Source organism: Bicyclus anynana, chromosome 7 (genome assembly GCF_947172395.1).
Source record: "Bicyclus anynana chromosome 7, ilBicAnyn1.1, whole genome shotgun sequence".
Lineage (NCBI taxonomy): Eukaryota > Metazoa > Arthropoda > Insecta > Lepidoptera > Nymphalidae > Bicyclus > Bicyclus anynana.
The window spans coordinates 6,271,097-6,298,606 of record NC_069089.1 but is presented as its reverse complement, the minus strand read 5'-3'; the positions used below and the strand labels follow the sequence as shown (position 1 = coordinate 6,298,606).

General features: G+C 36.7%; 2 protein-coding genes across 2 annotated transcripts; both read right to left on the bottom strand.

Annotated features, from left to right (window-relative positions):
- Positions 1–5,726: 5,726 nt before the first annotated feature.
- Positions 5,727–11,315, bottom strand: LOC112058174 (cuticle protein 7). The gene is made up of 4 exons (XM_024098884.2): positions 11,156–11,315; positions 10,444–10,731; positions 8,191–8,357; positions 5,727–5,969 (listed from the first exon to the last, which is right to left on the bottom strand). Exons 1-4 carry the CDS (start codon positions 11,165–11,167, stop codon positions 5,789–5,791), a joined length of 648 nt encoding a protein of 215 aa, XP_023954652.2. The 5' UTR covers positions 11,168–11,315; the 3' UTR covers positions 5,727–5,788.
- An 11,051-nt stretch (positions 11,316–22,366) lies between these two features.
- Positions 22,367–26,324, bottom strand: LOC112058184 (cuticle protein 7-like). The gene is made up of 4 exons (XM_024098894.2): positions 26,187–26,324; positions 25,218–25,475; positions 23,461–23,627; positions 22,367–22,551 (listed from the first exon to the last, which is right to left on the bottom strand). The coding sequence occupies exons 1-4, from the start codon at positions 26,196–26,198 to the stop codon at positions 22,503–22,505; spliced, it is 486 nt and encodes a 161-aa protein (XP_023954662.1). The 5' UTR covers positions 26,199–26,324; the 3' UTR covers positions 22,367–22,502.
- Positions 26,325–27,510: the final 1,186 nt, after the last annotated feature.

Below are 27,510 nucleotides of genomic sequence, written 5' to 3'. Positions count from 1 at the left end.
CAAATCTTAGTTTGTTACATTGATTGGGTGAGATCATGGAAAGGAAATTGTCATCGAGTAAGACTATTTCGATAGAGTTAGTTTGTAAAAAGGAAATGAGGTAAGTCATGTATCCGATTTGTATCTTTATTGCATCTTTATATCCATTACCTAATAGAGAATATTTAAGCATCCAAAATAGGCTCATCACAACTAATCTCAAGCACGTTTTACGACTGTTGTGACTGTTTTCACTTATGACCAGTGTCTTTTTTGTAAACGTGACACTGGACTTAAATTAACTTGAAGCTTAAAAGTCATATAAGAAGACTAGCTGACGTCGCGTGGTTTCAGCCCCGTGGTTCCCGTTCCCGTAAGAATACGGAGATAAAATATAACCTATAGCTTCTCTCGATAAATGGGCTTTCTAACAATGAAAGATGTTTTCAAATCGGACCAGTAGTTCCTGAGATTAACGCGTTCAACCAAACAAACAGACAAACTCTTCAGCTTTATATATTAGTATAGGGTAAAGAAGTATAGATGATAGAATCAAGTTACTCTTCAGGTTTTAATACAATCAATGTAGAAATATTTAAAAAATAATAACCTGACCTAGACCAATTAAGAAAACTTCAATCGGTCCAGCCGGGGATCGATCAATCCCCGGACCTCCGTTTTACAAATCCACTGCGCATACCACTGCGCCACGGAGGCTGTCAAATATCATTTAATTAAGTCATTTGTGGTGTGTCTGTCTGTTTATCTGAACGCGATAAACTCAAAACACACACTTTTCATACTTGTTTTTGCTAATGGATTTGCTTCATGTTTTTATTTATTTCATTAAAATATTGTATAACATGACGATAATTGTAGAAATTTTGGAAAATATAATAGTACCAACGGAAATAAGCTCCGTGATAGCCCAGTGGATAAGACCTCTGCCTCTGGAGGGTGTTGGTTCGAATCTGGTCCGGGGCATGCACCTCAAACTTTTCTGTTGTGTGCATTTTAAGAAATTAAATATCACGTGTCTCAAACGGTGAAGGAAAACATCGTGATGAAACCTGCATACCATAGAAGTTTTTTAATTCTTTGAAGTGTGAAGTCTGCCAATCCGCATTGGGCCAGCGTGGTAACCCCTCTCATTTTGAGAAGAGACTCGAGCTCAGCAATGAGCCGAATATGGGTTGATATGATGTCACTGTTACCCCTCTGGATGGTAAGACTTATCCTTTTGGCCAAATAAGCGCCAGCTCTTGGGTCACCTGACGCATGGATCAATTTGTCAGACATATAATTATATCCTTGTTAAATTAAATTGGTCTAGGTACTTCTAAAATTTACGCAACCTATATGTCAATTCGGAGTAAAATGTATTTCAAATTTCAGCCAAACCATTTTAGTAGTATGTAACTATGTAGCGGCGTTAAAGAGTAACAAACATCCAAACAATCATACATCCATCGTTTATAACATTAGTAGGAAGTAGGTTAAGATGATTTTTCAAATTATGGTCCAAATCCAAACAATGTCATTGTTTCATGATTATCTAACCATATCATAATGTCATAAGCACCACATAAGACATCGTGATTGTCGTGATGTTTGCCGAAATTGGAAGTAGGAAACGAGATATATGAGCCAGTTGGTTGGTTAAATTAATAAGGACACTATTGCATGTGTGCAGTGATACGTGCTGCGTTGAAACCCAATCCTGAAACGTAATTAAGAAATTCCGTCTAAGGCCAGCCGTGAAATTTAAATCCACAATCTGTTTCGTTTCTTGAAATGGCGACAACGACATTTGATATACCTACCGTAGTGCTTGTGGTTTCGTTCACTGATTCTTTGATCAATACATATATACGAAATTAAAGTGTTTGTCTGTGATTTTAAAACAATTATGTTTTCTTACTTATTGTTATTTAAACTATAATACAACACCATGAAACGGTTTAAAAGTTTTTGTCTGTCTGTATGTCCGGGATAATCTTTCGTCTAGACCGATTTTTGACGGTCTCCGTGGCGCAGTGGTATGCGCGGTGAATTTACAAGACAGAGGTCCTGGGTTGGAACCCCTAGCTGGGCCGATTGGGGTTTTTTTAATGTCTGGCTGGTGGGAGATTTCGGCCGTGGATAGTAGACCTACCGGCAAAGACGTACCAATCATCAAACGTTAATTATTGCTTTACTAAATCTGAGCTTAGACATTGAAACTTTGACTTTGAGACTGAGTGAGATGAGTCCTACAAGTATCACTCCTGTAACTATGGACTACTGTAACTAATCCACATCCAAATAAGACATTTTCCCTGGAAGTCACTTAATATCACATAACGCGAATGTACGTTTGCTCACAACGAGTATTTAAACGAAGTATACTGTCTGTAGGCATCATAAACGCTATTAAGATAATAATTAATTATCTGAAGATGATCATTAACCGTAATTTTATCACTATAATTATTTTGAGCCTCTTCATTCATTAATTCTTTATTTCTACATACCGGATAGTTATAATCGATCTTGATCTCATTCATTTTAGGTTTAATTAAAGACGTTTGATAGGTAATCTGATCTAAGTTTACATTATTAATGCGAAAGTTTGGATAGATGGACTCCAGCTCTATTTAGTTGAAATTCTAAACTGGTATCAGACATACCTATACTTTTTATGCCAATAATCCCTTAGTAATTGAATCTCGATCAAGCAGAGAAACCCCAAGCATAGCTCGCTCCATCGCCCGCTGAGTGACTTTGAGCCTTCTAATAAGGCCCATAGTTAGCGACCAAGTCTCGGATCCGTAGTTCATCACTGGCAACACGCACTGTTCGAAGACTTTCGTCTTCAGGCACTGAGGATGGAATCGGAAATGAGGATATCCGCAGACGAACTAAAGTCACTGATATAAAGCTCAGCGAGTCGCGAAGCTGAAGTGGCAATGGGCAGGCCACATAGTTCGAAGAGCCGATGGGCGTTGGAGTCCCAAGGTGCTGGAATGGCGACCCCGTACCGGGAAGCCCAGTGTTGGTCGACACCCCACAAGGTGGCTGGCGGCTTGAGACCGTTTTGTTTGGAAGTCCATGCAAGAGGCCAGCAGTGGACGTCCATCGGCTGATAATGATGATGATTCACATGAATTGAATCTATATGCGAGAGAGACTGTGGAGCTATGTTATGTTAAAGTTTTATAGTAGATTTCAAGTTAACACTTCAAGTATTTTGATTTTTTGGAGCGACATTAATATGTCTTTACCATACTAACCAGACCAAAAAGCCTGTATAAATATTATCTCATAAATGTATGTGAATTATACGCAAGATGCGGGGAATTAGAGCGAGCGACGTGGTAACCTAAAAGACAATATAATGATGGTGTGACGACCTTGATTAACGGCAAGGAGATCGTATTAAGTTTGCTTCGAGTTCAAATACATTGTATGCAATACATTATCATGACTAGTAGACTTGAGTATTGTTTTTGCATTGATTTCTCATCTAAAACATCGGTTGAATTGCAATCTCCTGGCAATTGAGTATTGTAGAGTCGACATCTTTTGACGATGCTCTGGCATTTGCGGAACACAGCAATATGAATAAGTTATTCACTATTCATATATTTTCTGTTGAACATTATGTATAATTAACATTAAACTAGGTTTCAAATTAACAGTTCATCTTTAATACGAAAACACGATCTCACACACATCCACACGCATACACGCACACAGACACGCACACACACACGCACACACACACGCACACACACACACACACACACACACACACACAAATATAAACATTTCTTTGAGATCCTTGCTCATTTTAGTTTAGACCTATCTGCTGCTCCAATGCGGGTTGGCGGGTTTTTAGTGTGATCTTGAATTAAGGGTTTTTAAAGAAAAAATCTTAGATTAATGAAAATTCGGGCATCTTAGATAATGGGGGGACACCCGGACTAATAAACTCGGGCCAGAACGGCCCTCTAAGCCGAGTCTGAAAGGAGATACCATCGGAGAGTCGTTCTGTCCACCTCTTCTGCCTTCGAGCCCCATAAAGCGATGCTTCTACGCTCGTTGAAGCCCGCCAGTGACGCCGCTGAGGTTCCAAAGCCAACGCTTACACAATCAGGAGATGTTGATCACTGCATACTCGTATGTTAACCACTGGACCAACGATGCAATTAAAGTACCTTATGTAGAAGTTTAAAATTTTGGATTATTTTAAGACTTTCAATATACATAAATACGTAGGTGTAATACAATCATGGTAAATAGATAAAACTAGCAATAAGTAAAAGTAAATCAACCTTTAAATAGTTAATAGGTTTGTTTATATTATTTGTGTTTAGATACTCGTATAGAGAACATAGTTATAAATACTTTTTATTACGATTTTAATTCATAATCACATGAGAAAACACTAATATTTTATTAGAGTATACAATGTATATATAAAGCTAGTGTTTAAAATTTACAGACATGGGAAAAATTTGTCGTATTTTAACGAACAATATCTCGAATCTATGTCTTAACAGTGTTTTTGTGTTACTCTGTGGTTGCGCAAAGTAAACGAGTGCGTTAGATACAAGTCTAAAACAATAGGGAATCTTGGTGTTGAAACACGTTAGATTTAGGTACGGTTTTCGATAATAGAGAACATGTGCTTTTGTAGTGTGTTTATCTTTTGATCCAGGCATCTAGGTATTGCAGTATTGTATTTCTAAAGGCGTATTGCATCATAGTGCACGTTTGAAGTAATACAAGATCCACGAAATGCGAATGTAAAAGTAGTCCTTTATAGTTTTTTTGAACGTTAAAACTTGTGTGGTGGATTCTGGCGGCTCGAGTTTGTGGTTGGAAGAGACAGAAGCCTGCCGAAGACATCTACTGATAATGATTATAATAAACTTAACTTATAACAACTCACTTTCACATACTGATATATGAAAAAATGGGACCACCCTGGAATCAAACCCTTCAAAACAAAAAAAGAATTTTCGAAATCGGTCCATAAATGACGGAATTATCGCTGGACATATATAAAAAAAAATACATACAGCCGAACGTAGAACCTCCTCCTTTTTGGAAGTCGGTTAAAAATAAGTTGTTTCAACCTCTAAATCCTTAAGCCATCATGTTTTCATACCCGTAATTTTGGATACAGAAAAGAAATAGAGTATTTATCTACGTAGAAATTTATTCCCGAGGATAAACAGACGATTAAGCACGGGCGAAGCTGTAAGGTGTAACTAACCTTGCACGTTATGGGGAGAATAGTGAAAATAGTCTTTATTACAGCGAAACTAAGGTTTTACGTAAAATAGTTTTAATTTCGTAATCAAGGTATTCAAACTATATTTATTGAAATGCAATGTTTTTTTTATAAATTTATTAATTGCGGTTACTGTGTACCGCATTTGATTAGTTTTGCGGAGTATGGTCTACAAACCTAACCTACAAAATTAAGATATATATTGTAGTTAGATAACATAAACTATGTATTATATTTTTTAAATATTGTAAACGTTGTGAAGATCTGTAATAAGTTGAACATTCACCATTGGGCACAACGTTTGTAATAAATATGTATACACGATTCAATGTTGGTCTTCCTAAATAAATATATAACCCTTCTCAGTCTAAGAGAAGACTTCAGTTAGGAGCCGAAGATTGTAGGGAGGTAAATAAATATGACATTACTTAATAAAATGTTTTTAGACAAATAAAAGTAATCCATATAAATAATTAATAACGATATATTTCTAATAGGACATTACAGTTTAGCGTATAACATTAAGAATTAATGGTGGGCCAGATATTGAGCAGCATGGAGAACTGGCGCTGTGTGCACCAGGGGAGCACCGTGGACGAGTGGAGCAGCGTGCACCACTGGAGCAGCGTGCACCACTGGAGCAGCATGGACTGCAGGCGCTGGGGCAGCATGGGCTGATGGGGCAGAGTTGTGGACCACGGCGTTGAAACTGTAGACAAACAAATAATATCAGAACTGTGACAACGTCTTTTTTTTTATTTTTTACAAGTTAGCCCTTGACTACAATCTCTACTAGTAAGTAATGATGCAATCTAAGTTGGAAGCGGGCTAACTTGGTGAGGATGAAAATCCACACTCCTTTGGTTTTCTACACGACATCGTACCGGAACGCTTAATCGCTTGGCGGTACGTCTTTGCCGGTAGGGTGGTAACTAGCCACGGCCGAAGCCACCCACCAGCCAGACCTAGACCAAATTAAGAAAACCTCAATCGGCCCAGCCGGTGATCGCACCCAGGATCTCCGTCTTGTAAATCCACCGCGCATACCACTGCGCCACGGAGGCAGTCAAGCAACTTTATATGGTACTAGCAGAACCTCGCGGTTTATCCCACGTAGTTACAATTCCTGTGGGAAAACGGGGATATAATATAGCTTATCTTACTCCCGGGTAATGTAGCTTTCTACCAGTGGAAGATATTTTAAAATCGGTCCAGTAGTTTTGAGTTTATTTGTTAGATACGAAAATACAAATCTTTCATCTTTATAATATTAGTAGATATGGATATTAGTATTGTGCCAACATTTCAGTGTGGTTCATAATGCAGTATATTATAGTATTTTGTTCAAAGTTTACTACACATAATAAATAAGCAATATCTTAATGTACTAGTTGACCCAATTTTTTAATTGAAATTAAAAGATGGTTAAGAAAAATCATCAGTTTTAATTTTGAGACAATATTAGATAGCTTATGCTATTATTTAAAGTCTGGAAATTGAATTTGCTTACAAACTTGTCATTGATTTCATTTAAAATACCAAATAAGTTGAATCGTAAGAAGAATATTGCCTCAGATTATAAATTAGTCTTCCTTTGTATGATTATTGCGACTTGCGAAATTAAAGTAAGAATATATTATATCATTGCGACGATCTTATCGAATTTATTGACCAAAACCACATTTTCTTATTCAAAGATAAATCAAGTCCTGCGAGTTGTTAGTCTCGCTAGCTTTGCCGCTATTTACTGAGCTCACATGAATGTTCTTACGCAATATTACGCACTCACGGCAAGTTCATGCATGTGATAATGGAACGCATTCATGCTCCAAATCAAGACCACGTTAGTACATCACTGTTTTCGATCTAGAGCAAGTTATGCAGTTAGGTTTACGCTTACGTCATGAATTATAAATAAACTGTAGAACGGTAACTATAATCTTATCTATACCTACAGTCTACACTTACAGAGCAATTCATTGCTCTTAGTTAATATCGCTTAAACTTAAAAACAGTTTGGGTAAATTAAAATAGTATAAATTTAAAGTAGTAGTTAAAATATCGAAATGTATGGAAAATATACTTTGGAAATACATAGTATTTTTTATGGTACATATTTTAATAACTTGCTTCAGCGATTAACTGTGACCTGGCCACGGATTATTAAGGATTATTCAACTCCTGACTGGTTTTTACACGTCAACGTACCGGAACGCCAAATTGTTTAGCGGTATTAGTTACTAATAGAGAGCTAGGAATCGCACCCAGTTTCGTAAAGTAGATACCTATATACAAACTCAAGACATCACAGATAAAATCTTTTTAACATATAAATGAACCGACTTCAAAGACGTATTTCAGTTATTTTGATTTTAGCACAAAATTACGAAACCGATTTTTATGAAAATTAAATGAAACCAATTTGGAAGTATACTCTTTCAATATAAAAAAGAATTTTTGAAAATTATACAATGTTATGGTTAAGTTATTAATGACGGAGTTATTATGAGGTAACAAATACTGAAAAAAAAACAAACGCGTCGAATTGAGAACCTTCTCCTTTTTTTGAAGTCGGTTGATAAACTAGGTACTTTTTCTCGTTCGTTATAATTAAGAAATACTTTTACTGTACTCTACATTCAGTCAACAGGCGTAGAGTGATACTCGTATATACTCATATCTCTGCTGTTACCTATTATGATAAATTATGAAATGAGCAAATCTGCACAGTTACCAATGTATCTTAAATTGCTGAATAGGTGACCCTACACTGAAAAGCTCAATGTAAGTCAACATTTAGCTAATCTGTAGACATCAACGGGGTCACTAAGATGTTCGGCGAATTCAACCATCTCAAGGCCATGGTGTTTTACAGGACTCCAACAGTGGAGGACAAACAGCTAATGATGACAATGATATTATATTCTTACCCGTTGTGTGCATCAGCGGTGTATTCTACGGTTCTCACAGCACCGTCCGGTTGAACCAGAGAGTATTCTCCCTTTACGACGTCTCCTTCGCGGCTCTCGTGTTGCGACTTGTGGTCACCGGTGTGGGGGTCTTCGACGGAGTAGGAGAATTCGTAGTGAGCTGGAGCCTGCAAAATATTTTTAGTTAACATATCACTTGCTCACATAAACATCATGTTGACTATCATAACATGACAAATATTCTTCTTTACTCTCCAACTAAGGGAATAGTTTGTGCTAGGAAATGATTTCGACAATAATGTGATAAGTGAGAATCGAATATAATACCTCGTAGATTTGAGTGAGGTTGCTTTGTCGTAGAGCTAGAGGGTTAGTTTAATAGGAAAAACTTCATTTCATTGCTTCTTGAAAGGTTTTAAGACAGTAGGGCTCGTATAGCAGACCTAAGAGTTTGCTTAAGTTTTATGTCTAACTTATGGCATCATAACAAACCGCAAAATCGCTTGAATCTATTTCTATAAACTTTGGCAAAATTTAAATTGACCAGAGTTTGTAGGAATGAGTCTAGAAACTTCTAGATATCTATAAAGCAGCTTCTTCACAACTACATAAAGCTGCTTCAGAAAGGTCTATACGTAATTTAAACGTTGTGATTATATTTTTGTTACTTAATCTTTCTTATTCTAATAATACAATTACGACGTAGATATGCATGGTCTTGCATTCACTCGAAATTCAAAACAAACCAATAAAAAGTATTTGAACTTTTGCGTTGAATTACCAGCAGAATGCAAAATCGGTTTATTTTGCGTCAGAATATTGTCTATTTTTATCTGATTTTACATAGTCACGCCAGGCCCGACAAAGTTTCTTACTAAATTTTCTTAGTAAAATTATTTCACGGCTGAATGGTAAATTTAAACAAATGTTTAGGTAAAAGGGTGTAATTGTAGGAGACAGACGATAATATCATACTTTGAAACTATTCTACATTAATGGTTTATTTCTCTACCTCTTGTATTTCCCTTATCTGTTTTATCTTATACTAGCGGATATTCCGCAGTTTCGCCCGCTAGTTTCCATTCCGCGATGTTTAAAAAATCTCGAGCCATGTTATTCTTGTAGTCATAATATGACCTAGATTTCCTGGTAATAGGAGTTATGGAAGATAAATATTTTCTGAATTCAGTTTCGATTTTCTACTTGTAAAAATCCAATATAGCCATAGCAATAATTCATAACTTATTGATATGGCTATATACATTATAATCATTTTAAATCATTAACAAGGAACTAAAGTCTTTGCTCTGCAATGAATTATGATACACATGGGAGTAACAGGCGCTATGCCAATCATTTAAAATGATAGATTGTAGATTCCATAGTTACAAAACACTATAGTCTTGTATCATAAACATTTCTCAACGAGCATTTAATTGAGCTGTATTGACTGAGGTTATTTTAATCATATGATTTTAGCAAGCCTTTCACTTTCATTGTCAGCAAAATTAAACAAACATAATAATTAAACGTGATGTTTTCAAACAAATTTCCTTGTAAAATTATGAAATTACATGCAAGTGTTTTAAATTACAATATGCAATAAGAAATGTTATTTAACCGCATTCCGGATATTTAGTGCCCTACTTTAATGTTAATCGCAGTTAGAATTTATGGACAAAGTTTATCAAATAGAATAGTAATAAATGAAGGGACTTCCCGATTGGACAAGAAAGTTGTTATTCGTGTTAATTAAATACTGCAATTTATATGCGACGTGTAATAAATCCCCAAATAGTCAACACAGTCACAACAAGGTGTTAAAACCGTATTATATTATGTCACATTGTAGGGCTTTTTTTTATTAAAACAGCAGATTTGAAGCTTAGACCTACCACGTTATGTCGCAGCTTAGGTTAGCTTTAGCAAAATACCTTTGAGGCCTATGAGAGTGCACCAGATTGTCTTGTCATTTCAGAACTATTTTTCTAAAAATGTTCTTCTTAAAATGAACACAATTTGATGCTCAGTTTTTCAATTATTAGAGCGACAAAATCGTTACACCACATACATTTAGCAAGTTAAAAATATGAGTCTTAGATGTTGTAGTAAATTCACATAATAATTGGTATCATGTTGTATGTACTCAAAATTGCATAATTTGTAAGAAATGTCGCGTTATGTGCTACGGAGGATGCGGATTTATGGCTGGTGGCTTCAGAATTTTAATTAAAAATTTCTAAATATACTTACATGCTCTTCGACTTGTTCAGCACGGGCCAGAGCAATTGGGGCATGGGCCACATGGGCCACTGGGGCTACGTGTTGGACGAGAGGGGCAGCGTGGATCAGGGGCGCGGCGTGGTGGACGATGGGGGCGGCGTGGGTCAATACAGGTGCAGCATGGGCCACAAGTGGGGCATAGTGGGTCGCTCCGTGGGTGGGTTGATCGTGTCTGACGATGCTTTGGGATGATACAGCGTGGCCGTGGCCCTCGTCGATTGCACTGCAGGCTGCCACTAACAGGCTGAGTACTGCGATCTGCAATGAAGAATATCCCAGTATTTTAGTCACGAGATTTTAGTTCTTGCACAACTTAGCTGTTAAAAAAAATTCCCATTTTAAGTTATGTGCAGAACTATTGCTTCAGACAGAACAAGCATTGCCCATTTTAAACAGTGCATAAGATATTTTAATAGATATCCGACAAAGTGCCACCGTATAGCACGTCAAAAGCATAGGTTTTAAACCTCATGTGTCTGTAATATCAATGGCAACCATCAAACCGAAATACTGCTTGGTGGTAGAAATAAAGATAGCTGTAATACTTTTCAGGGCAGAATCCATCACTAAGTGGTCTAGTACTATTATATCTATGTTGATTTGGTTCGAATGCAATTAGGTATAATTTAGATAATTAATATTTTTTTTGTAAAGAAAAATAATTGAACAGCTCAAATCTTACTTTGAAGTACATGTTGATGCTGTATTGATTGACTGGACTTGTATGATAGGGTTGTAGGTCGGCTGGTACTTTTTATACCGGGCTGACCATGTCACCCGATTCCGAACCGGCCCAACGCGACACCACGCACTGCGTGTATTACGTCACTACATTGACAGATTGACTTCAAGGTTACCCTCATCGAGAGCTTTCCTGTTTTAATGAGTTATTAATTAATTTTCCGAAGACTTAACTTGACCTAGTGAAGATAAGATTATCCGTCTTACATAACGGCATTCATAATATAATATTCATTACCGAATACATAAATTAACATACATTTGTTATAGTGGTCATATAAAATATTTGTATGGAATAAGTTTATGAACGTTTTAGTACTTTCTTTATTAATTTTTTTAATTAGGTACTTGCTTATGCAAAGGTGTTTATGAAGATTAAGGTTGGAAGTAAAAGTTTATTAGATATTCTGTTTTTATATATGAAATAATACCCACTTTTTAGTAATTAGATCTGTATTTTGTCAAGAGCTGTATTTTTATCATCAACATCGTACATTTTATGTGTAGTCTATTGATGCGTTTAAAGGTGGTGCCAAATAGGTAGTATTCATTATATTTTCAGTTATTTTGTCTAAAGAAACTAACTAACGAACCGACTTTAGAAAAATTTCAACAGAACCAGTAACCAATATGATAAGCTAATCCTTAGTGTACCTACCACACTGCTTCTATATGTGGAATAGAGGATTAATTAATCATAGTAAGTAGTTATAAAATGACTATGGGCCTTATTAGAAAACTCAAAGTCACTCAGCGGGCGATGGAGCGACCTATGCTTTGCTCTGAGTTTCTCTGCTTGATCGAATCAGGAATGAGAAGATCCGCAGAGGAACAAAAGTCACTGACATAGCTTCGCGAAGCTGAAGTGGGCAGGTCACATAGTTTGAATAGCCGAAGGACGTTGGGTTCCCAAGGTGCTGGAATGGCGACCGCACCGGAAAGCGCAGTGTTGGCCGACCTCCCACTAGGTAGACCGAGGATATCAAGCGGGTTTCAGGGAGCTGCTGGATGCTGGCGGCTCGAAATCGTTGTGCTTGGAGGTCCATGCAAGAGGCCTATGTCCAGCAGTGGACGTCTATCGACTGATAAGGTAAGTAGTTATAATAAGTAAATATTAATTGTTTTCATCTGTCACCTTTACATATTTAGACCACATAATGTTGCCTACCGTTAAATTATTTATAGTTTCTTTGTAGCGTATAAAAATGATGATTATGAATTTAGTGCTTGTTGTGTAACATCTCTTGATTTCCTTTTGGATGTACATTTGCGTAACACTAATAGGATGCATTTATAATATTAAAGGAGAAGTAATTCATATTGTAACGCTTCGTTATTAATTGGTCCGGCATTCGGTGTGAACGCGTCCGTGGTATACTTCGGCAAGAAAGTAGCGTTGGAGGTTTTCAGTGTGATCTAGTATTCCATTGCATAATCGTAAGGCTGCGTATACATTGAGCTTTTAGAAATGCTTTTGAGTTCTTTTTTTTATTCTTTGACTAGTTAGTGATGATGCAGTCTAGGATGGAAGCGGGCTTACTTGGGAGAGGCACAATTCTATTTTACTTATAGCTACCTCTGTCATTTTCTACGCGACATCGTACCGGAATGCTAAATGGCTTGGCGGTACGTGTTTGTAGGTAAGTCTAGCCATAGCCATGGCCTAATTTTCTACTACAAAACAAGACCTGCGCCTATTTAGAAATTATAAAATCGTAAACTGGCCTAAGCTGGGAATCGAACCTGGGACCCACTGTAAAGAACCACAGCACATCCAACTGCGCCAGAGAGGTCATCAAACTCGACTATCTCGTGGATCTAGTAGTCAGCCTTTTTAGTTACAGATAATGAAGATCTGAGTTCAGGATCAGAAAATGAGATAATTGGGATTTGTTTGAGCAATTACAAGGATAACTGTTAAATTGAGTATAGACTTCTGACCAGAACACAGCAATGCTGTTTTGCTGCTGAAATAAGAATAACGGTTATTTTCACGCTTCTGCTATTAAAAAATTACAGATAATGAAGGTCTGAGTTCAGGATCGGAAAATGAGGTCATTGGGATTTGTTTGAGCAGTTACAAGGATAACTGTTACATTGAGTATAGATTTCAGACCAGAACACAGCAATGCTGTTTTGCTGCTGAAATAAGAATAACGGTTATTTTCATGCTTCTACTACTAAAAAATGTTCGCGAAATGTTACTATTAATTATTAGCTTATACTGGTAATGTCGACCGTAAAAAACAATAAAATGTTTTATGCTTGGTGTGATTCACCGCGCTGCCATCATTTTATGCATCGGTATAAGTAGGGTTAGCAGAAATTCAAATAAAGCCGGACATAGATAATTCTAAAAAATACATTAGTTTAAACATATGGGTACAGGAAAATGAAAATAGTCACATGAAACAACAGTATACATTCATCATCATCATGATATGACGTTCACTGCTGGACATAGGCCTCTTGCATGGACTTTCAGACTCAACAGTCTCAAGCCGCCAGCCTCCAGCGACTCCCAGCAACCCGTTTGATGTCCACCTAGTGGTGGTCCAACACTATAAAGTGCTGAAATTCCAAGACTGAACAGAGAATCTATGTTCACCATGATATTAATGAATATTGGCAGAGAAAGCTTTCAATTTGCGCTATTAAGGTTAATTTTATAGAAGACTAGTAGACGCTGCGCGGTTTCACCCGCGTGGCTCCCGTTCCCGTAAGAATACGGGGATAAAAAGAAGCCTATAGCCTTTCTCAATAAATGGGCTATCTTACACAGAAAGAGTTTTTCAAATCGGACCAGTAGTTCCTGAGATTAGCGCGTTCAATCAAACAAACAAACAAACTCTGCAGCTTTATAATATTAGTATAGATAACCTGTGAAAAAGGAATTACCTACCCGGTCATCCAATACACAAATGGTTGTACAATAAACGGGATTTTAAATATAAAGAAGAGAAAAAAAATGCATATATTAATTAAAAAATTAAGAGATTAAATAAAAAAAAATAAGGTTGCATTGTATTGAATTGCCTTCTAAAGCTCGGGTCGTGAAAATGGCTCGGCAAGTAACTTTTATACCGTGCGCACAGTATCCATTTAACATTCTAACAATGGAATTCAGTAAAAATATCGTCGAAGTCTGCCAATCTGAAAATCTTTATTTTTATTATTGGTAGGTACGTCTGGCCAATTCACCTAAATGTCCGGTCCGCTATCCGGTTATTTGGTTTTACGGCATGGCAATCCTAACTGCAAGTAATAACGATCAAACCGCATACTTCCCGCCCGATCAGATACCCGTTTAGTGTCAGCGCAGACTATTTATGCGCACAATATCTACAATTCCTCTAAGTAAATAGACAGGTAAATTACTCGTGTCAGTAAACGATTGTTGTTAAGTAAATTACCTAAGATGTGGCCTATAAAAATCTTTTATGCATATATAACACTAATCTAAATAACGGGATGATTATTCATTTTTGAATCACATAAAAAGTAAGGACAAAACTAAAATTCGACTGATAAAAAAAATACTTCTTTAATTTTTATTTAATTATTATTTACAATGTCGTTTATTTAGGCAGCAAACAACAAATACATATTATTAATTAAATTAAAATAGATTAAGACTAAGAATTAACAGTAGGTATATTAAATTTAAATAAATAATATAACAAATACAAGCCATCTACTCGTAATTGTTCACCAATAGGCAAGGTACCCAATACGCTGGATGCTGGTATTATTACACCTCTGGATGGCAAAGCTTATCCTTTGGGTCAAATAAGCGCCAGCTCTTAGGTCGCTTGAAGCATGGATTATTTACTTTTTTTTCATTTAGGTTTAGCTGTCATGAATATGGTATCATAAGAAAAGGCAAAGCGTCCTTCGGTACATATCTGTTTTTCTAGATGAAAGGTCTCTGCTTTCATATTCGCCTGACATAGTGTATGAACTTCCACGGTGATAGCTTAAGTAGTTAAGGTATGAAAAAGTATCAAAACCACAAATCTACTCTCGAAGTTAAAGTATTATTTAAGTTATTCATAATTATTCATAGTTACCACCCTACCGGCAAAGACGTACCGCCAAGCAGTTTAGCGTTCCGGTATGATGTCGTGTAGAAACCGAAAGAAGTGTGGATTTTCATCCTCCTCCTAACAAGTTAGCCCGCTTCCATCTTAGACTGCATCATCACTTACCATCCGGTGAGATTGTAGTCAAGGGCTAACTTGTCAAGAATTAAAAAAAAATGCAAGTAAAGCTAGTAAAGTACAGAAGTCTGAGCACGCCTTAACATTTCCCGAAGGTCAACAGTTGAACACGATATTGGTAAATCAGCCAATTTCATGAAGCCTTCGACACCGTTTATTTTTTTACGACGATTTTTATCACACACTCGAACGGTACATCATGCCGCTGCGACGAAATTCCCGACAGACGGACAAAGAGACCGATCTGATATAATTGGTTGTTACGCTGACTTTGATTCATACATCATGAATAACCTTTGCACACCGGTTGCCAGATGTTGCTGGCTTTTTTATTTAAGTATCTCGCATTTTTACTTTTATATAATGGGATAATCTTTGATATACATCTTTAACTAACTGACGCCGCGCGGTTTTACCCGAGTGGTTCTCGTTCCTGTAGGAATACGGAGATAATATATATATATCCAGCACACAGATGAGCCGTTAAAAATTAAAATAGGCTGATAAGGATGAATGGACCATAAAATAAAAGATAATTATTTTCTGTAGTTACCTGTAACTTGATAACTCGTGTAAGTACCTGTAAGACCTAATTAGCGCAGTTTTATTTTTACTATCGTTATAATTTTCTATAGCAGTAAACTGTACACATCCAAAATAACCATAAACTGAGAAACCTGCATAACTGAGAATTTTCTTAATTTTCTACGAATGTGTGACTGCCTGAATCAGTAGCGTGCACTCCATATATGCAATAATGCGTTGCCTATCCATGAGGACTCATTACAAACCTGTACTGAAGAAGGAATTTTCTAGTTTGTGCAATTTGTATCTACGTATACCCTAGTTAAGAGCCTTGTGCACTAGCGTGCTTAACTGCTGCCAAGCCACATTGGGCCAGCTTGGTGGACTATTAGCCTAACTCCTCTCATTCTGAGAGGAGACTGGTGCTCAACAGTGAACCAAATATAGGCTGTTAATGATGATGATGACATTTCTTAAACATGAACAAATTACCGAAATACCTGTATTAGGAGTAAAAATGACAATAGTCCTATGGTAGGGGATCGAACTGTAGACTTTGGGATTTGAATCCGGTCGCTTATGAAGATGCTCTGTATAGTAACTAATTTTAACCACAGAATACGGTTAAAAAATTAATTTGATCTTGGAAATGAAGTAATTAAACGAAAAAAATGTAACCGGTTACATATTTGCACTGAATTTTAAGGCTTTCGTAAAAAGCGTTTCACGCCCTAGATTCCTTTCAAGGACGAAGTTATTAATGTGCGATAATTAAACGTATGTGAGTCATGTCCGTTTTACAGGGTCTGTAACTCCTAATTTCGATACGCTAGCCTAGATAGTATCGTAGCATCATCAATATCAGCCTATATTCGGCTCACTGCTGAGCTCGAGTCTCCTCTAGGAATTAGAGGGGTTAGGCCAATAGTCCACCACGCTGGTCCAATGCAGATTGGCAGACTTCACACACGCAGAGAATTAAGAAAATGCTCTGATATGCAGGTTTTCTCACGATGTTTTTCCTTCACCGTTTGAGACAAGTTATATTTAATTTCTTAAAATGCACACTGAAAAGTTGTAGGTGCATGCCCGGACCGGATTTGAATCCACACCCTCCGGAATCGGAGGCAGAGGCCATACCCACTGAGCTATCACGGCTATCGTAGCATATCATTTATAGCCTCAATAGCTCAACGGTAAGAGCTACTCTGTAACCCTTAAAAAGAAAGGGTGTACACAGCATATATGCCGTGTGCTATATTTAAGTAATCTAATCTATCTGTGGTTGGAACGTACGAAGTCATAGTACATTCAAAGTAAACCAATTGCTACATCTCGGAGTATTAAATATGTAACGGAGTTTCATTGCAGGTTGTCCTGTGGTTCGCTAACGCAATTGCTTTCACTGCAAAGCTCTACTTTGAATAATTTATTGAAATCCGAGCATATTGCTGTATGGATTGAGTAAAAATATATCGCTTCTTTATACTAGGTTTCAGTTTTGGCCAATGTGATCCGAAAGTAGCCTCAATAGCTCAACAGTAAGAGCGGTCGGACTCATCACCAAGGGGTGGTGGTTCGAACCTCGCCCCGTTGGTCTATTGGCGTACCCACTACTAATACAGTCTTTTCCGACTAGTTGGAGGGGAATCAGAATATTGGTCATATTGAAAAGATGTAGCAAATATTCTTTTTTTTTTAAAAAAAAAAGCAATGTTCCCGTGGTTATGAGGGTATTTGAACAAATAAAATTTAGTTATACTGCATTTTATATTTAATTTTTGCGGACATCCAGAAGTCCGTTTTCGTGAATTTTCTTCCAGGAATCATGGATGTTACGAGGATAAAAGGGCGTTAATCCAGGGTTTAATTTTTTTTTTCAAATAAAATTCGTTAATTCAGGGTTTTTTTAACATGCGGGACGAATATGTAGCAATCATATTGTAAACACAAAATCTTCTGGCTTTTAATATTACACCAATTTTTAGCAGACTTAGAAGTCGATTCCAATGATAAAAAAACCAATGTCGAACAAAGGTTTAATTCACAATATTTGTCAGGACAACTAATCAACAAATCAAACTGTAATCAAAATAAGAGCCTAGAATGGCAGAGAATCACCTTGAGTGGAGTCACGAACTTGTGATCGTTGTATGTAAGGTCTAAGGCGCCTTTGATAGTTAACTAACACCCCCCTTTTCCAATCAAGTCACTTTCCCCGCCTAACCCAAGTAACCCATAAAGAATAATACAACAAGGAATGTGGACGGCAGTCGTTTGCTACCCTTATCGTTATAGTTAGCCCGATCGCTACCCCTCTCTAACTCCCAACTCTTTACGGAATCAAGTCTCGGCACGAGCCAACACGAGATCGAGCGAAGTCATATCCGTCTCAGACTACTATTTCCTACACTAATATTATTTTATTGTATACTTGGTAGCTTAAAGCTTCATCCGAATCCAGTTTAATAAAATTAACATGGTATGGATAATGGATTAATTGTCCATACTAGATATTAAATAAACACCTAAATTCTAATTTAAAAATTGGATTAACGAGTTACGTAATCCGACAACCATTAATCCAATATTTCTTCATCAATGCGAAAAAGGTTCCGTTTAAAAAGTTCCTATGGAGTTTACGTCTACCTGTATTAAAAATACACATGAAGAGAATAAAGACTGACTTTCTCAGAAGCGGTTAACTGCCCTATAGTTTAAGGCCAAATTATGTCAGAACTGGTTTGTTTTTTTTCAACAGTTAATCAAAGAAGCAGATGGGCCTCAAGACTTCATGGCCATGTATGGAATATACGTCCTATAAAGCTAAATGTAATACGATATTATGGAGCCACCAGCAATTAAGTACCTACATATATTTTCATAATCGATATAGAGTTACAAAATGGTTACATTATTATACTTTTAAACCAACTTCGAAAAGGGGGTATTAAATAATATTATAGTTTGTTTTGGACGTAACTTTTTATTCTCTTCACACTAATATTAAAGCGAAAGTTTGTGTGTATATGTGTGTGTAAGTATGTTTGTTCCTCCTTTGCGATGAGGCTACTGAAGCGATTTTGCTGAAATTGAAACGGTAATAGATTGTACTCTGGATTAACACATAGGTTAATTTTTATCCCGGAAAAATACATGGTTTCCGCGGGATATGTGAAAAACTGAATTCCACGCGGATGAAGTCGCGGGCGTCTGCTAATTGTAGTATAACTTATGTAATGAGCTTCAATAGCTCAACGGAAAAGCAGTCGGACTCATCACAGAGGGTTGTCATACCTACAGTCGTCCAAAAACAGTCTTTCCCGACTTGTTGGAGGGGAATGAGAATATTGGTCATATTTAAAAAAATATATATCAAATATTCTTTTGAAAAAAAAAATCATACATTCATGTATGCTAAAACTTATCATCAGAACGTTGCACATAATTAGATATTGATAGATCATGAGCCCAGTGGATATGACCTCTGCCTTCGATTCGAAGGGCGTATGTTCGAATCAGGTCCGGGGCATGCACTCCAACTCCTACTCCAACTTGTAAGTTGATGTGCAATGAAAAAACATCGTGAGGAAAAGAAAAAACATCGTGAAGAAACCTTCATACCTGAGAATTTTCTTCTCCACGTGTGTGAAGTCTGCGAAACCGCATTGCGCCAGCGTGGTGGACTATCAGCCTAACCCTTCTCATTCTGAGGGGAGACTCGTGCTCAAAAGTGAGCCGAATATGGGTTGTTAATGATGATGATGATGATCTGCAGTTTTAGTTTTACCTCAATTGTACACGTAGTAGGCTTTAGTACTTCAAATGATCATATGAATGACAATAAGTTGGTGACTCGTATGAGCTTGTGGTAAAGTAAGATTACAACTAAGCGAATGGTGTACAGTGCAATGAATGAATATAGAATGTGAATGGTTTGCATTCTTCCTATAGTTTACCGAACGCTCTCTTCGATATAAAGATGGTTCCTTTAGGCTGTATTGTATCTAGTGTACGCTCTAAAGATTGATTATATCTGTACAAGTAGTTATTATAACTAACTGCTTCGTTGGTCCAGTAGGGGCTAAGTCTGTTCTCTGGCTTCTGATCATGAAGTCCTGGGCTTGTAGCCATGGCATCTCTTCCGACAAACGTTAACGTTTCGCTAATGATTCGAAAACTAACAAAATGTATGGGAATGACAGTTATGATCGACAACTTGATCACGTCATCTGTCGATAGCAAACGTCATTCGCATACATTTTTTAATTTTCGGAACGTTAGCGTTTGTACAAGAAGAATCGTCGTACCACATGACTAGGTTGGTCTATCGAATAATAGGGTTTTATTTCTCAACAGCACCCCAGAGTTGGGCAATGCAGTGTACACTATACAAGGTAATTACGTAAGTAATCATGGTGGATTTAAGCCCCAAGTATCCCTCACCTATAGAAGAAATGATCCCTATAGATGACTGGGCCATTTAAATCAATCAGGTGGTAATAAAGAAAGAAGATACATTTGGGGTTGCGTTTTTAGACTAGGCCGTGGGACAAGAATGGCGCCCCCTCAAACTTGGTTTTAGCTTTCCATTGACTCTCCCTACACATCAAAAACATAAAATTGAGTCCTGTAAAACGCAGGGTAAGGCCTAAAAATGTACCATTTCTATGAACTATCAAGATTTCTAAAAATTTAGACTTTGTGTAGAATTTTCTGATAAAAGTCAAAATTTTAATATGCATTACACAGTTCCTAGTACAGATGTACTGGAGACAGTTAATAAATATTTACATAGTATATAGGCAATATTGGCATTTTATCTTGTTACATAAATATTTTCGTAAGTCGTAAAAAGTTACCCTTGACAAGTTAACGACACCCCAGTCTTCTTTCGCAACGTTTTTGAGTTATGTTCGAGCATTGTGCTCCATAGCAACAGTTCGACCGCTTTGCAAGTAATACGTACTTTATAATGCGATTATCGAGATCGTTGTAGTAAATTATATATAGCTAGTTTTTAAATGTTTTTAAATAATCATAATTCACTACTTACTAATGTACAACTTGAGAAGAGCAGTAATGGCCCTATGGAGCTATTAACCTCTTTTTTCGATTTTATGGTATTGGTTTGAAACCGACCGGGGGTACCTCCAAATTATGTGCATTTTATGAAATGAAATATCACGTGTCTCAGTCACGAAAAGTTGCAGGTGCATGTCCCGGACCGGATTCGAACTCACTGCCTTCTAAGATGAAGGCAGAGGTCAATCGGCTATCACGGCTCCTCTTTACGGCAATCCCGCAGTCGGGACGGCAAAGACGTATCGCCAAGTGATATAACGTTCCAGTACGATGCCGTGTAGAAACCGAAAGAGGTGTGGATTTTCATCCTCCTTCTAACAATTTAACCCGCTTCCATCTTAGATTGCGTCATCACTTACCATCAGATGGGATTGTAGTCAAGCGCTAACAACTGTTGTAACAAATGTTGTTCTACTGTCAGCTTATTTTATAAAACCAAATATAATTTTAGGCTTCAACGTAATCATACTGTAATGATATCGTGCTTGTTTACGATGGTTCATACAGAATTTTCAAAGTGAAATTATTGTAAGTGCGAACAAAACTTTTAGCTATTGTAAATACTTCGTTCTCTGTTCGATAATCCAAAAAATGCCTGCCGATGAACAATGAAAAAAGTCTCGATAGCGTCTATTTCAGAAATAAGTAACAAAAATGAACTTTTTAAACCAACAGTTAGTTTCATAAAAGCTCATTTAAAAAGTAAAAGGTACGTGATTATAATCTAGATTCTAACACGAAAACTGGTGATAGGTAAGTTGCCTACAGATGGTAATAATGGCTTGCGATAGCAAGGAGGTTTTGTTTGTGGAATCTTTTGTTGTCACTTTATTATAAGGCGTACCGCCAAGCTGTTTAATGTCCCAGTATACCTTGATTGTCCAGTCGGCAATTGATTCGCCTTAGAATCACGTGTTTCTGAATTAGAATCCTGGGTCAGGTTATTAAATATTGGTTTTTCTTACTTTCAATATACCGGTCGGGATTTTGGAAGTCGGTGGTGTGAAACTGTCGTGCCTCGGATAAAACCTCTTATGGAGGTATCACTCACCTAAAATCTATATCATCCTTATAAAAAGCATTTTAAGATAAAATACTTAATTACTTATTAATTACTATTGATTATACTCACCTCAGGATAACAAAATAAATTGAACATCGCTCACTCAGTCATATCGTGAGTGTGATTTATCGATGAGTACAAAATTTATTTTTATCATTGTCATTTATTTATTCAGTGTGAAAATAAAATGTAATAATTGTAAAATAACTTGAATAAAGAGAACTTATTTAAATTTTACGCTAAAAATAAAATACAAAAATAATAATAATACATTTTTTATTAATATAATAACGAAATACTATGTACAATCCATACAAAAGCCGAAGATCTGAAGGTGTAATGTGTTGGAAGAACTAAACTACTTATGCTAATATCACAGTTGGTTTGACGAGCCTCTAATGATGATGGATGACAGGCGGTGTGTTGTGGACCACGGCGTTAAATCTGTTGAGAAAAAACACGTGAGAATCAATGGTTTTTAACTATACTCCGTACTTTAAGAACTGGAAATAAATTACATTGATCTTTCGGTGGGTAAAGCAGGGGTGAAAAACTTTTTATCAGTCTGCCCGCCTACCATGTTTACAGGAAGTTTTTGAGTTCTATTTGAACGTAAAGCATTCGCTCTATAAAACAGACAGTAGTTTTTAAGTTAATTAGTAATAAACAGATAAAAAGTCAAATCTTACATTTACTTACTATTAGTTTGGATAAAACATGTTGATTGTGAAACTTTGTTCTCGGCTTAATAATAGGCCTACCTACTCGAAACACGAAATGTTTTACCACATACATAATTATCAGATTCTTCATAATCTCAGGGTTACTCTTATTAAAGTACGAGTCAGTTTTTGAAAATTAGAACGAATGAGCAAATTATTTATTAACGTTCGCGTAAATGTAACAAAAATTGTGTAAGATTTTGAGCATTTTTGTTATAAATTGTGCAATAGGCTTAAGAGTAACATAATAAGGTAAATGCGCAACTTTTAATGTTGTGATGTCTTAAAATGTTTTCTCTATGGTTTATTTTATGATTGCTCTTTAAGAGTACAGTTCGTGAGTTGAGGTATGGGGGTTCTCATCTCTGGATCTATGTATATAACCGTTTTTGAAAATTCTTTTACCAATAAAAAGCCATGTTGTTTGTGAGTTTTAAAGGCTATATTTTATCCCCGTATTATCATGACAACGGGATGTCGGATAGTCATTTAGATCAAAATTATTTCTGCTGCCTTGGTACTTTATTTGGAGCTTCAGTATGAAGCTACGTTTGCTGCCAGTTCAGTCTTACTGTAAGCCGCGTAAAAGAACTTCGTTCTACAAAAATGTTAGGACTCTTTGTCTCCTTACCCATTGTGATGATCAGCGGTGTATGTCACTTTGCGGAAGGATCCATCGGGTTGCAGAAGAGAGTATTCGCCTTTGACGACGTCACCGTCGCGTGTTTCGTGTTGGGACTTGTGGTCGCCGGTGTGAGGGTCCTCTACTGAGTAAGAGTACCCGTATTTGGGGTGAGCCTGATAAAATAAAATAATCGAGTTATAAGGTTTCTTAGTACCTCTAAATTGCACACAAAACCGGTAAATATTTAAACTTGGATGACGTCATTGTCATTAGTTTAAAATTTGATCCTCTCGGGACTTGGAAAAATACAGGCATAAGCACTCTAAGCAGGCCTATGTCTTCTTAACACACTCATATAGTACAAGTAGATTTTTATTTCTGAATATCATATTACCAACTAAGATTCACACATAACATATTAGTTGCATTCATTTTAGATGTTTAAATTAGCGTTGGATAACAACAATAATATTATCATTTTATTATTATCAGCGAATTTTAAAGGTCCACTACAAGTCAGGTTTCACTCCTCCTAATAGAGGTGATATGAAGCTTAGACCCACCACGCTGCTCCAATACGGGTTGGCGGGATTTGGGGGATAATGATAAATTAACGGCTACTCTGGTGCTAATAACAATGACCGGTATCAACGACTTAACGTGCTCTCCGAGACACGGTAACAGTAACTCCATCAACTTTTACCAACTCCAGGAAGATAAATTTTTCTGAAAAAGTCCTAGCAGATAGAGAAGCTTATTAGGTAAGTACTCCACAACGTAAAGTTCGTTGAAATATGTTAGATGAAAGCCAAAACTTAAATATTACTTACCACTTATAACTAGTGGCTCATGCTTTTAATAATATATCGAGATATGTTCACCAAAGAAAATACCTAGTAACCTATTTAAAGCCTTTAATTATGTAAAGATAGATTTAACAGTGCATAATATTATTTCAAAACTTCGCTCTTGTCTTAAATTACGGAAGTTATAATGGAATTTAGAATGAAGTGGCAGGTAATGGTTTCGGTTTAGAATGTAATTAATTTCCTTGCTCTAGTCTTTAGGCATTTCTATGCTGTCTTGCTCCGACGATCACGACGGTGAAATGATTAAGTTATTGTTTGAATAATCCATCGTTGTTTAATTGATTGAATGCAATTACTAAGTCGTGATAAGTCACAAGTCAAATCTTAAAGTTAGATTTTTCTTCAATTATAAATTTAAGCACGGTAGTCTCAAAAATAGTTTTTTTATTATTCTAGTGGTGGTTCATTATCTTTACATCTTATATAGAGTCAAACATTACATAACCAAAGTTCAAAATTTACTAGAAGCCGGGAAGTTAAATATATCAGCCTATTTAAGACCTACCCCTATAGTAGACCAGATCCCCCTCTATATAGGAACAGAGATATGGAGCTACCACGCTGATTCAATGTGGATTGGCCGGCAATAATGTTAAATTACTGAACGACCACTATCAGATGATGACGTCCGAGATGCACGGCTTAACATGCTTTTCGACGTACGGGAGTGTAAAACCGCCAACTTCCCAAGAATGACATTTTTTCTGAAAATTCTTAGAAGAATGAAAAACTCAGTATGTATCTCGACCCAGGACCAGGACCCAGTCCTCGTGATCTAAAGTCATATAACCACTGGACCAACGAGTTGATCCTGTAGTAGACCATTCAAATAGTCCAATAGTGATGCTAGCTAAATAATCGATTACCTAGATACAAAATCATTGAAGTACTTACAAATTCACCAACATAATGATCGCCTTCATAACCGGAGCCATGAGCAGCAGGCGCGGAGTGGACCACAGGCGCGGCGTGAACCACGGGAGCCACGTGGGACACCGCAGTGTGGATCACCGGTGCCGCATGGTACGATTGGGCAGATTGGGCCGTATAATGCGCTGGTACTTCGTGGTGGACGATATTGTGGGACACCGCTGGCGCATGGTGGATGTAGCCCGCATTGCAAGCAGCTGCCAAAGCGCATAGTACTACAATCTGTAAAAATTACCATTATTAGACATCTTGATCTCTATAGTTACCAAAGCCAACGCATCGGTGACTCTTCTGGTGTTGCAGATTTTATGTGCAGTAATCACTTAATATGAGGTGATCAGCATCATTATTTGTCTGGAATTAGTATAATTAAATAAATAGTAACAAGTTTAAGTGAATATACAATTGGTAGATTATAAAGTTCAGAGTTTTCAAAAAATATTGTTGCACATGTCAATTAAATAGGTCGGCAAATTTAATAGCTGTTGAGTGATATGGACTGATAGCCTGCAATAGTTAGACATACTCGGTTTGTGAAGGTTAAAAGTTTGTCAGCCTATGCTCCTATGGTAGGTAATTACAGTAGCTAATTATGGGACCGTGTTGGCTTTGGCAGGTTTCAGGGGTTTCCCCTCAACCGTCCTATTATAATGGTCCAAACTCCATAACTGGCTACTGTACTTACATATGGTGCTCGTAGAAACATGTGCTGACAAATTTTCAGTCTTCTTAAAATGAGGTTTGTTTGGCTTTCACAGATTCTCGTTGTGTATTCAAAACTTTGTCACAGTCATGAAATATGATACGTAGAAAATTGTAGTCAAAGCTGTCTATGGTTTGAAAGCTTAGCGACACCATTGCGTTAACGTTTAGCTAAAACTGTCCCAGTTACGTAAATATAATTATTGTGTCTATTCCAAGAGGTATGCTTACTTTGGAGAACATTTTGCTTTGGCTTGTATTAGCTTGTCGACTGATGCTTGTTAGTTAACGAAGTCTTTTTATATAATAACAAAACAGAAGCAAGCGGTGGGGGACCTATTCCTGGCGATATCCGATCGGATAGCAGTAATTGCTGCATTGCCAATCTCACTTTATCAGGTTACGACACCTGATATGGATATAATGTGTAGGAAAAATTAAGTGAGAGGCTAATGTTATTGTTACGATTTGTTGGTAATCTCGTGAATTCCAATATTTGAGCTGTTTGAAGTTAAAGTTATGCAATCGCTTTCGATGCGTTTGTTGTCTTTTTGGTTACGATCCAATTATATTTTAATTGTTATAGTTGTACGAAAATATTTTTCATGTAACGTTTGGAACTTCGGAGCTAATTATAATTCCTTTGCGGAATCATATTGTTGAAATTGATTTTGCAAAAACATTCTTTTAAAATTAGCATAATATAATTAAGTAGGTATCCCTTTTGCTATAATGAGTGGGACTTTAATTGAATATTCCTATGTATGTAATTATGGTACATATATGTCTTAGAGTGTTTTGATACAATCTCATCAGGGCCATGACTACCGCCACGCTTCATTTTGATGGTTTGCCTTTTGAAAGGTTTGTTCGGGAAATTATGGGCACTTGATTTGTGACCTAAAGAGCATGAAATATAAAATTTTATAATATATATTTTCGAAAACATAATATGTACATTTTTTTTTCAAGAAGTTGAAGTATATAAATTAGTAAGTAAGTAGTTGAAGTTAAAGTAAAAGAAGTTAAAGTATAAGAAGTTTCAAACAATAAAAAGATTATTTACTTTTCAGTTTGTAGGGTTACAGTTTTAGACCTGTTTCTTTTTATTATTTGGACACCACAAATTATATATCTTCGTAAGAAACATATAAACTTTGCGATTCCATTATTTTCATGGTCGTTTAAATAATTAGCAATTAAAATGTTTTAGATACACACGATTTTAGCAATAATTGTGTTGAGCAAGCGAATGCTTTGACTAGACGAACGTAGGCACACAAATCATTCTCAGCCGATGGACGTCCACTGCTGGACATAGGCCTCTTGCATGGACCTCCAAGCATTACGATCTCGAGCCACCAGCATCCAGCGATTTTCTGCAATCCGCTTGATGTCCTCGTTCCACCTAGTGGGGGGGTCGACCAACACTGCGCTTTTGGCTCTCCTCTTTTTCTGAGAGGAGAGCCGAATATGGGTTGGCAGTGATGAAAAAAGAAATACTGAGGATGTCAATTGTACATACCAAACTGTATACTGTATTATTACTTTATGT

Coding starts and splice junctions, on each gene's coding strand:
- LOC112058184 (XM_024098894.2), bottom strand. Junction 23,628..25,217: donor ATCATTATGTTGGTGAATTT/GTAAGTACTTCA, acceptor TTATTTTATCAG/GCTCACCCCAAATACGGGTA. Junction 22,552..23,460: donor ACCGCTGATCATCACAATGG/GTAAGGAGACAA, acceptor TTTTCTCAACAG/ATTTAACGCCGTGGTCCACA.
- LOC112058174 (XM_024098884.2), bottom strand. Junction 8,358..10,443: donor CTGAACAAGTCGAAGAGCAT/GTAAGTATATTT, acceptor AATATTTTGCAG/GCTCCAGCTCACTACGAATT. Junction 5,970..8,190: donor ACCGCTGATGCACACAACGG/GTAAGAATATAA, acceptor GTTTGTCTACAG/TTTCAACGCCGTGGTCCACA.